Genomic DNA, 18,775 nt, shown 5'->3' with positions numbered 1-18,775 from the left:
CCCAAACCTATTTTTCTCCTCTTGAGTAAATTCTCTTGGCTACACATATACACACCAAAGTGCAGGTTTGTGTTTACAACCCAACTCACATGCCTGAGATTTCTGCATCTTTTTTCTTTTCTTGCCCGGGGAATTTTTTATTGTGAAGGGATTGGGGAGGAGCTGACATGACCCTGGCCACGTGCAGCATACATTTCCTTTGCACATATTTTGCCGAGTGGTTGTGAGCCATTTTTGGATAAACTTCTATTACACTAGTGCCATTTCTTACGATCTTCCTTTTTTTCTGCTGTTTTCTCCCCAGGTCCGCTTCTTTGCCCTAATTTTACTTGTACCTTTCTACCGGTTGGCTTGTTTGCATCCACGATTCCGAGGCTTGAACCTCCCTTCCCTGGGGCCTGACCTAATTCTGGATGCCGACTCGGTGGTTTGGTTTATTCTCCCACTTTAGTAAACGCACGTGGCTCTTCCGGGAGCTTCACTTTTCTCCTGGAATCGTAGTGGGACTCAGTGGGGGCTAAGAAAACGTGCTCTAAACCAGCCAGGACCTCGGCCCCCACAGAGCCCCGGGTCCGAGCGCAGCGGGCGCGAGGAGGGGGCGGGGAGCTGGGCCAGCCGGGTGAATCGCAGGGCGTAACAGGTGCCACGGTCACAGCTGCACCAGCAGAGCGCTCGGGCTCCAGGGATAAGGTTTTCTTTTTCTCTGGGTTTTTTTGGAGGTGAGGAGGAGGCTCGGTGGCACCCACCCGACCAATGCAGGCCGCGGTTGTTCATCGCCTAGCAACTAGCGGAGCCAATGGGCGGCGGCCAAGCCTGCGGCGCCGGCGTGCGGGGGCGGGGTGGGAACCTCGCGAACCTGCCGGGGGCTGGGAGGCGGCTGCAAGGGGAGGAGCGCAGCTCGGTCTGGGGCGGGGAAGGCGGGAGCCCGCGGCGGAGGAGGGGCGGTCGGCGCGAGGCGCTGCGTCCCGCCGCGCCTGTGCGGGCCCGCGGGGCTGCGGGAGCCGCTCTTGGACACCGCGAGCGGTGACTCCCCGCCGCTCCCGGGGGCTGTGACGGTGAGCAGCTCGCCCCTCGGCGGGATTGTGACATGCTCGGCCCGACAGGGGGCGCTGGGGCTGGCGGGGCTGGGGGCAGGCGGGTCGGTGTGGGGGCGGGCTTGGAGGTGTGCACTGGCACCTTGCTGGGCGCCCAGCTTCTCGGCAAGAAGCTCGGCGGCCGTTGGGGCCGTTGGAGGGTGCTGGCGAGTGTTGGCTCTCGCCGCGTCTGGAGCAGGAGGTAGGTGCCAGCTCCGGGATCATTCCTGCTGGCGGTTGAGCATTGCGCCCACGAGAGGGCTCCGGTTGGGTCGCCCCAAACCCTCTCCAGGATGGAACTAGGGTGGCGCCTGGCTGGGGATGACGAGCGACGCGGAGACATGGGGGAGGAGGGGTTGGCCAATTTGGGGCTGCAGTGGCTTCTTAGAGGCGGTAGGGCTTGCGGGCTTCAGCGATTTGTCAGTGCCAGCCGCAAGAGGCAGTCGTTAAAATGAGTTATTGGGTGGCCAGTGGCTCCTGCAAGGGGAAAAACACCCGGGTAGAGAGCTAAAGGTCTCGGGGAAGAGTTTACATCATTCAAGAGGCAGGAATGTTTGAGAAATATTTTGGCTTAGAATTTTCCAGTAAAGTACAGTAAAACAAATTGTGAGCTCCCTGCACCTCTTGGAGTCTGTGCTAGTCGCCTTGTTATGCAAGTCACTTGGGCCCAGAAAGTAGCATCTGCTAAATAATTTGCTCTCGGCACACTTATCGGAATTTTTATATTAATACTCTATTTCAGGGTTCACAGTTGTGAATGCCAAACTCATTATTAGAAACACGATAGTTTTTGTTGACTGATGAGACATATTTCCCTTTTCTGTCATATAATGGATTGAAGATTTGGAGAGGGTGGTTCAGAAGCCTAAGGGTGAGGGCTTCTTGGACTTAGAAACTGCTGGGATTCCTTAGCTATTCACATCAGAATTTAGGTCCCAGGTTGATTATGAATGGGGAGGTGCTATGGCACTCTGGTTGAGGAGGAACAGGGGAAGAAAATCCTGGCAGCCTTATAATTTGATCCTGAACTAGAAAGGTCTGGATAACTTGACACATTTAGGACACAATAAAATTTGAAAATTTTAGTTAGTGCTCTGGAGAGAAAAGAAATGCCTTTAAAGTTTAGATCAAGCTATTTTGAAATTTTGAAAGTTATAGGTATATTTATGAACTACACAAAACAATCCATTAAATTTCTCATTCTAGAGCTATCATAGGCCTAGGAAGCTTACCTTATTTGTTCATTCAAACAAAGGTGCCTAATTTGACACCCTTGTACCTGCTACCAATGAAAGTTTCTCAAACAAAATTGTTCTTTGAGAAAAAGAGTAGAAACTAATACAGTTAAAAGGAAGGCTTTTCTCCTGACTGCCTGGGCTTCTAAAGCAAAGTCATTTTATACCCTTCCTTCCCTTCTCTTTCCCCATCTGTACAGTGAAAATAATAACCCTAGGATTAAAGAACGTGGGTGAAGCAGCTTGAAGATAACTGCAAAGACCGGTTATTCTAGGATGAAATGTGAAGATCTCATCACACATTGCGCCTTGTGACAAGGCTTGTTAAGCACATTATGTTCTAAACATGCTGAGGCAGATATATAAGAAAACTAAAATGTTAACTGTTCAGAGTGTTTTCCATAGGTCTTAAATTCTACACAAAGTTACTTAGGCTTTTCTAAAACTTGATAAAGTCTGCTCTTTGGCCAAAGTTGGCTGTGACACAGTTTTAAAAAGGTAGACATTTGAGTACCTTTGGATAAAAAGCTGAAAAGACATTACCTCAGGTTTTTGTGCTTTTAATCCATTTCACATAAATTAGAGCAATAAGTGGGTGTGGTGTTACATGTGCATAATCACACATGTGGAGAGACTGAGTGTTACATGTGCATAATCACACATCTGGAGAGTACTGACTGGTGTTACATGTGCATAGTCACACATCTGGAGAGACTGAGGCAGGGAGATGGTTTGAAACCAGCCTGGTAACATTGAGACCGATCTAAAAAAGAGACAACTTTTAAGTGATATTTTTCTGTAACTTTTCTGATGGTTGTGAACATGCATTATTGGTCTGACCAATTGCTTATGACATAAAAGAAGTTTTGACACTATGTGGAACTGTTTTGTATGTAATGATGTACTTAGCTGGTAATGAAGGTACAAGCTATCTTCATGAGTTTATAAGGTAGAACAGAGAAATACCATTCTTATTAATAATGGAAAACAGCCTAGAGTTATGCCTTTTGATGGTGGGCCAATATTTTATGTAGTACGAGCAGATTTACCAAGTCAGGCTGTAATCATTCTTTCAATAGCATTAAACACTTAATAAGCTGCTACTTGCCAGACCTGAGAATAGAAAGATGAGTAGTAGAGAAAAAAGGGAGAAAATGCTGATGTAGAAGGCATTAGAAAATTTCAGCTGAGCCTTGACTAAAGGGAACTTCACCAAGCAGCTGGTGCATTTTGCAGCAGTATATGTTTGAAGAATTACAGGTGGTTTGGTTAGCCCTAGGTGGATTGTGTTTGTGGTAAAGTTCAAGAATGGTGCTATGAACTTTGACCGGTAGGCAATAAGGAAACTTTAAAAGGTTTTGTTTATGGGAATTATATTTACTTTTTACTTTAGAAGAGTCTATCCACCACAGTCAATAATTTGAATGACCCAAAGTGTTCTTAACTTTGACAATCCAAATAATATTGGAAGTTAACTTTACATAGCAGTTAGACTTAAAAAAATATTTTATTAAAGGATCAGATACTTTCGAAAAGCAGGAATAATTAATCATACAACAAACTGTTGCTGAAAGCTCAGTTCTTGTCCCTGATGCCAATCCAATAGTGATTTTCTCAAAACACAGTTTTGAGAAAAAAGAAAAAGAAGGTTTATTGCTTTGCTAGCAAAGGAGAAAGATAGGGGACTCCTGTCCCAGAGGCTGTGATTCTGCCCATCAGCAGAAACCGGGGGCTTTTAAAGAGGTGATTTAAAGGTTGCATTCCATGTGTTCTCTGTTGGAAGTTGTAATTCACTTGTTACTTTGGGAGATCGCCATCCGCAAAGTTTGTGCTACTTGTTCCTATGGTAGATGTGTACAGGGACAGATTACTCAGTTTAGGCTCTGGAAGAAAGATAATCCTGTTTTCCCTGAGATTAGGGAGGGGAGAGATTAGGGAGGAACAGGGAGAGAGGAAGAGAAAGAAACATGTCCATTTTAAAAATAAATTGCAGTGGCAGAGCAGCAAGGGTTATATTCAAAGCATAAAGTGGACCACTGGTAAAAAACTTCTTTTGAGTATCTTCTACTGTTAAGACTTGGGGATTAGGGTTCAAACATAAATAAGATACAGCTCCATTAGGAGAAATTATTATGTATTACAAAATCAGAATGCGTAAAAACCTCACGTTCTAGCAGTGCAGGAGCCTGAGATGAGAAGAGATATAAATTGTTTTTTAGGTTAGCAACAACAACAACAACAAGTTCATAACATAAATTAAACTGTAACCAGTTATAAACAATCAGAATAGTCCTAACTAAAATTCTACAGTTTTTAACTTGCTTCATGTTTCCCTTCCCTTTCTCATATTGAATCAAATGTTTGGTTGCCTACCAAACTACTAGCTATGTAACCCAGTTCCTTAGCTGTCTTATTTTTGAAGGATGGTAATACAGCTACCTACTTCATAGGGTTGTGATGATTTGATAAATATCCTGACCATGCCTGGAAAAATAAGTTATATTCATTGAATGTATAGTATTTCTATTTGATATAAAAGTGCTATAATTTGAATGTGCACTGATTCAAGGATTGGGTGATGACTTGATGACTCCTTAATCTGCTCAAATGGCTCTTGGTCTCCAAGCCCTAGAGTTTATCCCCCATTTGAACATATGGTGAGGGCATTTCTAAACTCAGTAAGTTCTTCACTGCACTCATTATTATCCACATACCCAAATGCAGTTTTAGTAATCTTACTCCTATGTTCTCTCTACTTAAATGACAGTATTTTCTGTTAAGTACCAAAGGTAGGCTTTTACATGAGAAAATAAATGCCTTCCCTTTGTATATTAGGCATGTTGTCAGTCTGACTTCTATAGTTTGTATCTTCAACTCTCCTCATTGTCACTGGTTAAGTCAGCCAGTCGACCCATCACCATTAATTTTCCCATTTACTATATTTTTATATTATTTATAAAAGGAGTGTTTGCTTTATGTAAAAAAAGGGTGGGGGATAAAAAGCAAAGTTGTTGTTTTGTTTGGTACCAGCCATTGAACTCAGGGGCACTGAGCCACATCCCCAGCCCTATTTTGTATTTTATTTAGAGACAGGGTCTCAATGATTGCTTAGCGCCTTGCTTTTGCCTTTTGCTGAGGCTGGATTTGAACTCACAATTCTCTTGCCTCAGCCTCTGGAGCTGCTGGGTACAGGCATGCACCATCATGCCCTGCAAAAGCGAAGTTTTAGACAACTTACTTATGTAGTTCCTGGCATATGTGATCGCTAAAAAATGTTTTTGTACCAGGGATACTAAAAATGGTGCTAATTTTGGAAACATTGTTTGGAGGAGATTGGCAGAATATTGTTCTAAAGGACTTGTATGACTAAATATGATTTAAAAATATCTAGTTTAGAGAGTGGCCACTTATAATCCATGACAGATAAGGTTTTTGTCTGTAGTTTATCAGTCTTATTAATTATTTGCAATTTGGTTGTGCAATCCTATTGGAAAGATAGCAACTTCAACATTCTTTCTGCTCTGTATTCATAGAGTTAGAATATAACTGTATGTAGGACGTACAATATAAATCATCAGTAAGCATAACCCATACAAAGAGGATGATGATGTCTGTTGATTTGGAACTCCACTTAAGTGATGGAAGAGAAGTTTTATTAGTTAGATCTACATTGTAAAAGTCACTGCATGGTGTTCTGGAAACACAAAGTGAAGGGGGATGGTAATTCTAGAAAAGCCTGGCAATTAGGGTTCTGTAGTCACTAGATTTAAAAAAAATTTTTTTTTAATAGCTACATTTAATATTGTTTCCTACTTTTAGATAGTTCACATTCTGGTTATTCATTTGGAATCATTTCTGTCTGATTGAAATCTAGCATCAGGGTGATATGCTAGAAAAGAGTACCTGTATCCAGAAATAGCAGCTGGTGTAGTGTACATACTCTCCTCTCCTGCAGTAGATATAGTAGTGTGTCATGGTTAAATGTGCTGGGCTACCAGGGTTGGAATCTTTAACTTTATTGTGTTCTAGCTGTGTAACCTTGGACAAGAAAACTCCCTGGGCTTCAGTTTCCTCATCTGTAAATGGGGGAAAGTATCTATTTGGATTGAATAAGTAAATGCATGTAAAATGCTTAAAATTGTTCCAAGTAAGTGGTATTTGCTTAATAAATTTTATTATATTATTAAAATTAGATGAAATCTCTATTAATCATTGAGTTGTGAAGATAATATGTACATGTTCTATTATAAAAATGTGGAGAAAAAATTGTAATATAAATGTAATAGTCTCAATTTCATATTAGATCCCATGACAAGTGTAAATATCATAGTAGAACAGACAATTCTTTAAAGATCATCTAGTTTAACCTCCTAATTTTACAGATGTGGAAACTGAAACAAAGAAATTATGATCAGTTCAAGTTTGCTTCTTAAGTGATGGAAATGTTGCTGAGAACCACAGGCCCTGACATTGGGTCTGTTGCTCTTTCAGTATTCTGTGCAGTTTTCCTGAAGTGAGGTTGCCCTGAACTAAATTGAACTAACAGTTTAGTTGAAGAAACAGGACGAAAACAGATGAATACATTACCAGTGGAAAGTCAGTGAAAAACAAAATATCAGATGTTGTGCATAGATTCTTAAGTGCCATATATGATTTAATGAACCTTTCCATTGAAGCAGAAATGCATCTTAGTTGCTTGATTCATGGACAGTTAATAGAGTAAAAACATTCCTTTTTGAAGAAAGTTGTAATGGTTATAAATAAAAGTCAGTCTCCCTCCTCCTTTCCTCCTACCAAGATGGATTATTAATTGAACTAGGGCAGAGTCCCACCTTTGCTAGGTCTGCTGGTACTCTGACTTTATTCTTCATAACAGTTGGGGAAAGTTTGGCTTCTGTGTTTTGGATCTCCGTGTTCCTGATGGACTATGTTCCTAAAGACATTCCCATAGACATGTTTTGATAGCCGGACATCCATGTAGTAATGTTGCAGTTGAGATTAAGCTGAGTGCTTTCACACACAGGATCTCATTTTTAACTCTGCTTGAACCCCTGCTTCTAAAAATTGCACAAAATTATACATGTCTCCTAACACATTCAAGCTGCATAAAAGTGTATAAAGTAAAGGTCTTGGTCTTCCACCCCTCCTTGAAGCTAGGAACATCATCTGATCCCCAAGAGTGATATTTGTAAAAATTGGTAACTTTTTCAGACTTTTCTCTTAAATGTATAGGTAGTTTGATTTTTCAAAAGTGGTGATCATACTGTTTCCATTAATCTTCTGTGCGTGCAGATCTATTCTGTTCTTTAATTATCCCAGAGTTGGGCTGCTTTTGACTATTCCATATATTTTGGATTTTAGCTGTTTCTCTGATGCCTAGTCTTCACTTTTTGTCATTACAATAATGATACAGTCTACAACATCCTTGTCAGTTATGCTTGCTTACTTGTTTGACTGAATGTGGTAATAAATGTCAAGAAATATAATTGCTTATATTTTTGTAGATCTCTGGTAAAGTTGTTTTCCCCTATATTATCAATTATCTCCATAACTCTCAGACATTTGTATAATTTCTGATCAGTTTTTGCCCAAAGAACTGCTTGCTTTTGTGTGTTTAGATCATCTGAAAATATATTTTCGTTACTTATGCCTTTCTAACGTTAGCTTTGGAGGTTGAGAGAGGTGCAGTTCATCCCCATTGCCTTTGCCTAACATCACCGTAATCGCCCTTACTATTGCCACCATATTTTTTTTCTCATTATATGAAAACACATTCACTTATAGAAAATTCGGAAAGAACCAAAAAGAGTAAAAATTACCCATAATGTGTGTGTGTGTTTGTGTGTGAATGTACATAGAGAATAGAATGAAAGTGTTAACTGAAAAGCCTAGTTCTTGTTCCTGATAACAATCCAATAGCAAGGACACAGTTTTGAGAAAAGGGGAAAATAAGTTTTATTGCTTTGCTAGCAAAGAAGAAACACTGGGGATTCCTGTCCCAGAGGCTGTGTGACTCTGCCCATCAGCAGGAACAGGCTGCTTCTAAAGAGGCGACTCTAAGGCTGCACTCCCAGTGTTCTCTGTTGGGAGTTGTAATTCACTTATTAATTTGGGTGGTAGTCATTCCTGAGATCCTCTGGTGCCTTTGGCTTCATTCCTGTGGTGGGTGTGTGCTCAAGGACAGATAACTCTGCTTAGGATGGGGAAGAAAGATAATCCTGTTTCCCCTGAGATTAGGGAGGAGGAGAGATTAGGGAGGAGGAGGGAGAGTGGAAGAGAAGAAAAGTCCTATTTCTTAAATGGAAAGTACTGCCCTGTTTCTCCCCTTTTTATTTCTAGATTGGTCTTTCCATTTTGTTTTTCTGTTCACATGCAAACTTATAAATTTATGGAGCAGATTTTTAAAATATATATTTTATGTATAATTTTAGATTTTTTTAAAAGACCAAATAAAATCAAGTTAGGTATTATTTTGCAACCTTTTAAGTTACCAAACATAGTTTGGAAACCTTTCCAAGTTAGTGAAATAGCTAATAATAACTAACATTTATTGAGCACTTACCTTGTACCCAAGAACTTTTTTTTTAAGTCCTTTATATGTATAAGATTATTTTTAAAAGTTATTAAATAAAATTATTAACTAAATTTACTGTTTGACCACAATAATAATCCTTTGAGGTAAAGACTGTTTTTATCCCCCTTTTGCAGATGAGAAAAATGAGGCCCAGAGGAGATTTCTGTTCAGGATCACTTAGTTTGTAAGTGGTGGAGCTATGGTTTGAAACCAGGTGGTCTGACTTTGCATCCAGTGCATAACCATAACCATACTGTTTCTCATACTGCAGCAATAAATCATTGAAGGGTATGGTATGTAAGGAGTTTATAAAGTACAGCATGTAGCTCCTTGTTCCTTAATCTAAGGTAGCTTTGTAATGACAGGTGTTGGCTAGGAGCTTGGCTGTGATTGTATCCCTTAGCCCAAAGGGATACACATGAAATGTTTTACCATAATTTGTGCTTTGCACTGTTTTATGCAATCTCTTTGCCCAATTGGAAGATCCAGTAAGAGGTCCTGTCTTTTAAGGCAGCGTTGGGACCAAAGCTTCTCCCCCACCACACACCAGGACCAGGACCCTTAAGAGAATGTCTCTGCACTCTAGGGTGGGGTTGGAATCCTGATTTTTCTCCTCCTTAGCTCTATGACTTTGGGCAAATTGCCTAACCTCTCTGCTTCAATCTTATCTGTAAAAGGGAAACAATATACTACAAGGTTGTTGTGAGGACTGACTTCATAATACATATAAACAGTGCCTGGCACATGTGTATATTAAATTAGTAGACTGTACTTAGTTTTCCACCAGTTATGTTAAACACTCACAACAACCTTAAGAAATAGGTATTATCACTCCTATTCTACAGGTGAGGAAACCAGCTTGGAGAGATGGTCTTGCAATAAGTGACCTAAATCAGGATGTGACTCCAGTCTGTTGACCCAGGCCTGTGAGGGAGCCATGCATTGTTTGCCCTGTGTTTTCCAACTGTGAAGCCACCTAATAGCTACAAACTCAACAAGAAGGCAAATTATTAGGATAATAGCAATTTTTGAATTTTGGTTGTTTTGGTATGTATTAAAATTTTATTTAAGATTAATTCATTTTTGGAAAATATCTATATAATTATACCACACAGATGAAATAATTTATAGATTTTGAATTTGTAGATTTTCTAAGAGATTGAATTATATGTGTTTCTTACCAATATACATACTTCAGTAGTTTTGTTTAAGTTAGCAGAAGTATTAGCAATGGAATTGAAAGTTATAGTCCCTTTTGGGACAAAATTATAGTAGAAGGTGGTATTATTTTAAATAATCATATTTCATTTTGGTAGTTATAATAACATTTAAAATATGCAGATAACTAAATTCTCAAGTTTTATGACTGAACTTGTAAGATAGGACTAATGTTTAAAGATTTATTTTTAACAATTTTATTTTCTTAACCCAACAGTTTGAGAACTATAACTTTGTAATATTTTAGCAAAAAAACCCCAAAAAAACAAAAAACAACCTTTAGCTGTTTGTAAAAAATCCTGTGCAATATTTAGAAGCCCAGGTGGTCTAATGTTATTATGTACAACCGAAAGCTATTATTTCCTGACACTTGATTGCAGTTGGTTTTAGAATTATGATTAGGTGGGCATTGTACCTTCTCAAGTGAATTGCAAGAGAGCTTGAAAAGAACACTTAAAATAGTGTAACCTGTAAAGGGAATCAAGATACTGTGTTGGGGGTGGGGGGGGCTGGGGTTGTGGCTCAGTGGTAGAGTGCTCACCTAGCACAGGTGAGGCACTGTTTCGATCCTCAGCACCATAGAAAAATAAAGGCATTGGGTCCAACTACAACTAAAAAAAAAAAAAAAAAAGAAAAAGATGCTGTGTTTCAGCTGAACTCTGAAATTTGGAGGATAACAAGGATAGGAGAAATGGAATCAAGATTAATGCCTTTATTTTTTTTCCCCCCCCCCAAAGGACTGACTCATCTTCTGCATCTTTTCCATTGCTGTTTTTCCTTTATCTTGTTTACTTTCCAGAATGAGTGGATTTATGATGAGTTATTTTCTTGAGTATTCACTGACTATTCTGTTAAGCTTGGTGGGAGGGAATGTAGAAATATAAGCGTATGGTACTTTGTTTTATCTTTCACAGATAGCTCCTATCTAGTAAATATATGGAGGGTATAGCATAAAGTTTTATGGGCTGGAGTAGTTGGAGAAGACTGTGCAGGGTTTGGTGGTTGAGCTATGTTGTGAAAAAGCATTAGTTTGGGGATGGGTGAAAGAAAACATAGCTATAGGCACAGAATTTGAAGTGTCATGTGTGAGACTCAGTTCATTGTAGAGATTTATTGAGCACCTGCTATATATGGGGAATGTGGCTACAGAGATGAGTACATTCCCTACCCTCTAGAAGTTCATAAAATAGTGGGGGAGGCATTTAACTGTAACGTGGGATGATTAATTGCATAGTGGATGATATTGTTTTAAACCTGATCATTTGCATTTGAAATGTATAATACAATTTTTAGTTGTTTCAGTAGGAGACATGTAATTATGGAGTAAATTTTAGAAGGGACTTAGAGACATACATATATACATTTTTTTCATATGCTTCGTTTATTTTTGTATAACAGATTACTCTAAAATTTAGCAATTTAACAAGCATTTACTATTTCATAATTTCTGTGAGTCGGGAATCTGGGCACAGCTTAGCTGGGTGCCTGTGGCTCAGAATCTCTCACTAGGTTTCCATCAAGGTGTTGGCCAGACTATAGGCAGCTCAATGTTTGAAGTAAGATCCACTTCCAAACTTATTCATGACTCTTAGCAGGCTTCAGGTCCTGTTGGCCACATACATAAGTTCCTTGTCACATTGGCTTCTAAATAGGGCCACTCATAACACAATAGTGTGCTTGCCTCAGGAAGAGGGATTTGAGAAACAGTAAGTAAAATAAAAATAAAAGCCACGCCCTTTCTATAATCTTAATTTTCAAAGTGAAATCCCATCACTTTTGTTGTATTTCTGTTAGAACCTAGTCACTAAATGCAGCCCATACTCAAGAAGCAGGAATAACTGGGGTCTGTGTGAGAAGCTGCCTACCCCAAAGTTCTACAGGGTTTTGATGTGTATTAAGAACCCGAGTTTTAACACGAACTAGGTAAGGAACTTTTCTGATGGGAAAAAAAAAAAAAAAAACGTGTTATTCTCAGGAACCAAATGTTTTTGTTAGGTCTGTAAGATTAGTTTCAGTGTTGCATTAATGTTTAGGATAGGGTAGGAAAGGGTTTATAAATGAGAAAGAAGCTGATTGTGGCAAAGCAGGGATGAATTTTAAATTTTATAAAAAATGAAATAGTTTAAAGTGGATTACAAGATCTGAATTTTTTTTTTCTTTTTTTTTTTTTTTTTTTGGTACCAGGGATTGAACCCAGAGATACTTTACCACTAAGCCACATCTCCAGCCCTTTTTATTTTTTATTTTCAGACAGGGTCTGGATAAATTGCTTAGGACCTGGCTAATTTGCTGAGGCTGGCTTTGAGTTTGCATACCTCCTACCTCAGCCCTCCAAGCTGCTGGGATTACAGGCTTGTTCCACCATGCCCTGCAAAGTGATCTTTTAAAGAAAATCTGGAGATTTTTTATTTCATTCTATTTTTGGTTGCTATAGGTAAATTTACATTTACAATGTTGAAAAGTTAAATAATGATAGAATGAAAGGAGCACAGGATTTTGAAAACTTAGTTTTGTGTCCTGCATTCACAGCCAATTATAAGCGTGACCTTGGGCAGTCCTGGTGGTGTGTGTGTGGATTCTTTAACATGAAGATGACGGATATGTGAACTTTTACTAAAGTTAATTTTCTGTGTCTAAATGATGATGATAACTAATATTTATTCTGTGTGCTCCATATACCAAACAGTGTACCAATTTCATACATTATCTCATTTAATCCTCATGGGAAATTTGAAATAAGTGCCATTATTTTGTTAGTTTACCAGTGGGGAAAGTAGGGCTCAGAGAGGTTATTTACCTAAAGCAGGGCTACATAAGAACAAATGGGTTCATAGCCCTTTGCAGTCTTATTTTACTTATAGCTGCTATCTCTGAAAACCAGAAGTAAAATAAATGTTTTTCTTACTTGGTGCAGACTCAAATTTTATTCTGTTATTGAAGGCATTCATTTAAGGATAGTGGGATGTACAGAATTGATCAGGGTACCCTTTCTTACCAAAGCACATGAGTAGCATACTTGCAAAAGATCATTGCCAGACTGGATAACCTTCCACGTGTATGTATGCATGTGTGACATGACATATAAAATAACACATAACATCCTCTGCATTAAAATATATTGGATGCTTCTCCATAATTGGAAATAATCCTTGATTCCTAATTTGCCCACATTTCAATCCATCCGCAAGTCATAAAGGTTTTTTCTTCATTAGGGCTGGGGATATAGCTTAGTTTAGAGTGCTTGGCTTGCATGCACAAGGCACTGGGTTCAATCCCCAGCACCACACACACACACACACACAGGACATTTCTAATTCATCTGTTTGAACTTCCACTGTTGGAAGCACTGGGGTGTATCACTGGTCATTACACCTGGGCTGTTGCAGTGCCTCCTTATTGATTTCAACCTTTACTGTTGCCTACCTGTGATCTACTCAACAGCAATTGATGAAATTTCTTACTTTCCTGCCTACAACTGTTTACCTATGTTTTATTGCAATTCAGAGAACTTTGACCCTCTACTTTTCTAGCCTTGCTTACTGTGCTTCAAACACTGGATTTCTTTGTATTTCATACTTATCAAGTTCGTTTCAATCTCAGGTCTTTGTTCCTGCTGTTTTTCTACCTATCTGCTTTGGTCATTGATATTATTTAGGTCTCAGTTCACATGTCACTATCTGAGTGTAAAACTCAGATACTCCCCATCCCTAAACTCTCATATTATCTCATATTATCATGTTTTACTTTGTTTTTAGTTCTTATCACTGTTAGTTTATTGCTTGCTTCTTTAGTGTCTTTTTCCCCCTTACACCAGAATGTGGACTTCTTAAGAGCAAAGCCTCCCTTGTGCCTAAAAAAATATGTCTGATACATAATAGGAGCTCAATAAATGTTTGTTGGATGAGTGAAAATTTCATTTAACTTTTTTTTTTTTTTGGTGGGGGGGGAGGCACTGGAGATTGAACTCAGGGGTACTCGATCACTGAGCCACATCCCCAGCCCTGTTTGTATATTATTTAGAGACAGGGTCTCATGAGTTACTTTGCACCTTGCTTTTTGCTGAGGCTGGCTTTGAACTTGCAGTAGCCTTCCACACTGCTGGGATTCAGGCCTGTGCTACTGTGCCCAACTCATCTTAACATCACATTATTATTTTCCACAGCCTGAAATATTGAGGATACTGGTTATAAACTGTTAATCCTCAGTCCAGATCTGGCCTGAGAACACATTTTATTTGGCTTGTTACACATGGCCATTGTTATTTGAGTTTCAATTTACAGTCCAGGGCCACAGATCTTAAGTGTACAACTTGATAAAATGTACTTATATGTATGCCCATGTGACCAATTCTCAGACCAAGATACAGAGCATTTTTGGTACCCCAGAAGGTTCTCATATACCCTTCTACCCACTCCCCCACTTCTGACAATATAACTTGCATAGAGCTAAGAACTTTTAATTGGCTTCTACCATTTAAAAATAGGGAGACTTCACATAAAAATTTAGATTTCCAACATCTCTAAAAACTCAAAGTTCTATCAACATAGAACCTGCTTTCTCTTTTGACAAGTTACTTTAGTGGAGAAGCAGCTGTCCAAAGTGTTGGCACATGTTCTTCAGCTTGCCTGCAGACTCCACCCCTCCTCCTTCTGTCCCTGACCTTGAAATCAATTGCCAGTTGCCATTTATAATTTTACTTGAATTGTTTTTCTTGTGATGGAGAAATATCTTTTCCATTATCTCTAAAGAAGAGGAAACATGAGTGGTAGATGGAAAAGGTTACATGTCTTATTTAGTTTACTTTTTTAGTTCATTTGTATTCTGGCCTTTAGATATTTGTTAGCGACCCTAGTTCTGTTTCAAGGCTATTCAGTGTTCTGTGTATAAATGTCTCATTTATCCAGTCCTCTATTGTGGAACATAATTGTTTCTTTTTCCTATTGTAATGAACAACCTGTATATGAATCTTTGTATACATTACCTTATTAAAATAAAATTTTAGAAGTGAACTTTCTAGATGAAGACATTTTTTACTTTTAATTTTGATACATGATTGCCAGATGGCTTGATAGTAGTTTAAATTGATGTTATTTGAATAGCATCAAGCCCTACACTGGCCAACACTGGCAATTAGAATTTGAAAGAAAAGTTTGGGAAAACAAAATGGGGAATGATGGCCAAGAAGGTTTTCATCTTTTTATCTATGTAAATAAGAGTTATGCTTTGTTTTAAAGGATATTGTATAAAAATGTTACTTAGTTCAATGCCTTACCTTAGATTTATATTGTGAGTCATATCAGGTACCATGTAGCTTATATGTGAAGTAACACAAATACCCCCATGAGAACTAGAGAACCTTTAGCCTTGATCCTTATATATTTGTACATATATGTAACATCTTTTTATATAATTTTTAAACTTTACTAATGTTCTGTATCCACATGGGTGGGAATAAATGTTGCAAATCCTTCTGGTTTTGAAGCACATGCAACTAATTGTTACATAATGGTTTTATACTGGTTTTCATATTTTAAATTAGAGGCCATTATTCTGTCATTTGCTTCTTAAGGAGATGCCTACTTAGAAGAGTGACAGCAGCTGGTCTACATGTTTCAGTGCTAAACTGGTTCCTCAGGTATCCTGGCTCTGGAAATTGCTATGGGAGATTGGATGACTATTACAGATCCAGGTCTGTCTGCAGGTAACTGAATCTAAAGTAAAGGGAAACCAAAGCAGTTTAACTGAATCTAAAATAACTAGCAATCAAAGCAATAATTGTCAAGGTGAATGTTTTCAACAAAAATATTAAAAAGTTACGAAAATATTGAAGATGTGACTAGAGAGAGAGATAAATAGTTACAAGTGTCCAATTTTCATCTTCAGTAAAGTTATTAGAGAGAGCTAAGAAGGTGCTATAATCAGTGGGTTCAGTGCTTTAGATAGCTTACTGGATACATAATATTTTTGAGTAAAATTTTTATGCATTTGAAATATATTTAGTGGCTACTTCAGTGTTTCCCAGGTTTGTTCCTTTGTCACGTAAGCATTGAGTGAAATAGACAAGTGTGTTTTGTCTATAATTTTTTATAAGTCTAAAGAAGTAGAAGTTAAGGTGTATTGTCACTTAACATGCCTACCAAGAATACTACTTTAATTTTATGTTTTTGGGGAAAAAGAAAAAACATAGGTATCAGATAAAAATGGCTTCATCCCAATTTAAAAATTCTTAAATATGTGTGTATATGTGTAAAGTTTAAAATCTTTGGTAAGTTAGTTTTACAAACATTTTTTTAATTAGTTATGCAAATGCTATTTATTGATTCTTTTCAGAAAGTAAAAATCTCTCTCAATATACCTCAGAAACAAAGATGTCTCCATCAAGTCTATATTCACAGCAAGTGCTATGTTCTTCAATACCTTTATCAAAAAATGTGCACAGCTTTTTCAGTGCCTTCTGCACAGAAGAGAATATTGAACAAAGTATTTCATATCTTGATCAGGTAACATGTTTTCATAAATAGCATAAATCATTATTCAATAGAACATACATAGAAGGTTATAAAAACATTTGTCGAGCACAAGTACATTGTTATGCAGTGGCCAGAGACTTAGATTAGATTTACTGACAACCTTGGTAATGATCTAGTCTCATATAAGATTAGCTATTGTATTTGGAGCAGTTTGGCCTCACCATCATCCCGGGCTTCTCCATTGAATTTAACCTCATTTTGTTGGTGCAGAAAACTAAGTACCTTACTCCAGGTCACAGGGGTTATAGAGCAGAGTCTAGGAAAAAAAAAAAAAACACACACACACACACAAAACAGTTCTTTTAATTTTTTTGTTCTTTGGGAAATTTACTAGTTTCTCAATGAACTCAGTATAGTTCTCTGACTTAGAAAATATTTCTGTTTCTTTTTAGAAAATATTGTTTCTTTTGCTCTCTGGTAATCAACTTTTAAAAAATTAACTTTTAAATTTTTAATTGGCAAGTAAAAATTGTATATATTTCTTATATACAACACAATGTTTTAACATATATGTACATTGTAGAGTGGCTCAGATGAGCTAATTAACATGCTTCATACTTTTTGTGGTAAGAACATTTAAAATCTACTCAGCATTTTCAAGAATACAATACATTGTTATTAATGATAGTCAACATGTTGTACAGTAGATTTCTTGAACTTATTCTTTATATCTAACTGAAATTTTGTATCTTTTTGACCAATATCTCCCTAAGGATAACCAACTTTTAAAAAAACATTTTTCTCCTACCAGGAATTGACCACTTTTGGTTTTCCTTCATTATATGAAGAATCCAAAAGTAAAGACACAAAAAGAGAATTAAATATAGTTGCTGTTTTGAATTGTATGAATGAGCTACTTGTACTTCAGCGGAAAAACCTTCTAGCTCAGGAAAATGTGGAAACAAAAAATCTGAAACTGGGAAGTGATATGGACCATCTGCAGAACTGCTATGCAAAACTTAAGGTAGAAAACATATATCATTCTGTATTTTAGTATCATTATTATATAAATAATTATTATAAATGTCCATTGACTATCAAATGTTAAGGTTGTTTTTAAAAGCTTTAGTTTTTTTTGAAACTTTGAGCTTAATTTGCACAAATCAGTTATACTGCTTCCTATTATCTATATTGAAGGCATTGATTTTATGACTACTCTAATGACTTATTAATCTTTAGAAATTTAACTTAGAAAATGTTTATATTCTGAGGAAAAGGATTACACCACCCCATGTAATCTTCCTTAACAAAGTAGATTGTTTAATTTAAAATTCTTTGTAAGAGCTTTATTAGTTCATTCTAAGAAAAATATTCTTGATGTGTTTATGTCAAACGTTCTAAAGCTCAATAATGAAAATAGACCAGATAATATCTAACAAAAGTCCTGGGGCTTAGAAAAAGACCATATAGAAAGATGGTTTATTAAATTTTTCTCCGAGAAAATGAAATTATTTTCACAAGGCCATTGGCCTGCTGCCTTAAAATGTTAGAACATTTGTTACTGGTTCCTGGTTTGCTTTAATATTCTTTCATGTCCACCCCCCCCACCCCCACCCCCTTCCAGGGATTGAACCCCCAGGCTGCTTATCACTGAGCTACATCCCAGTAGCTTATGCTGCTCCCTCCACTGCCCCACACTTTTTAAAAACTTGTTTTGAACTTTTTATTCTGAGACAGAGTCTTGCTAAGTTGCTTAGGGCCTTGTTAACTTGCCTAGGCTTGCTCAAAACTTGTGATCCTCCTGCCTCACCCTCTCAAGCTACTGGGATTATGGGCATGTGCCACCATACCTGGCTTATATTTAAAAATATTGGCAGAGAGGAATAAGGTGTTCAAAATATGGTGAGGACTTATGTATGTTGTTGAGGATATAATGTACTGGGATCCAAGTCTAATTTTTTCCTAAATATACTATTGTATATTGGATTTCTTTGTTCTTGGAAAAGGCATTCCAGGAAGAGCATGTAACTTGCATGAAAAGCACGGTAGCTTGAGAGTGCATTTCACTTTCAAGTAACCAGAAAGCCCTGCAGGGGCTGGAGTGTGTAAAATATGGATGAAGAATGGTGAGAGGTGAGGCTTTTAACCCCGGTTCCAAATGGTTTGAAAGGATATGGTTCAGAAACTGGGAGGCGCTGAAGAGTT

General features: G+C 37.8%; 1 protein-coding gene across 4 annotated transcripts in view; it reads left to right on the top strand.

Annotated features, from left to right (window-relative positions):
- Window positions 1-966: 966 nt before the first annotated feature.
- Ssx2ip (SSX family member 2 interacting protein) overlaps window positions 967-18,775 on the top strand; it is a 35,176-nt gene continuing 17,367 nt past the window's right edge. For 3 of the 4 annotated variants that reach the window (XM_071617989.1, XM_027935150.3, XM_071617991.1), the window contains exons 1-4: window positions 967-1,055; window positions 15,670-15,801; window positions 16,431-16,600; window positions 17,382-17,594. In XM_071617989.1, coding sequence (XP_071474090.1) covers window positions 15,759-15,801; window positions 16,431-16,600; window positions 17,382-17,594 — 426 coding nt within the window. In that variant the 5' untranslated portion in view covers window positions 967-1,055; window positions 15,670-15,758. The remainder of the gene's footprint in view (window positions 1,056-15,669; window positions 15,802-16,430; window positions 16,601-17,381; window positions 17,595-18,775) is intronic. The other variant, XM_071617990.1, reaches the window with a different exon arrangement.

This window comes from Marmota flaviventris, chromosome 10 (assembly GCF_047511675.1).
Source record: "Marmota flaviventris isolate mMarFla1 chromosome 10, mMarFla1.hap1, whole genome shotgun sequence".
Lineage (NCBI taxonomy): Eukaryota > Metazoa > Chordata > Mammalia > Rodentia > Sciuridae > Marmota > Marmota flaviventris.
This window is presented reverse-complemented; position numbering and strand designations above follow the sequence as displayed.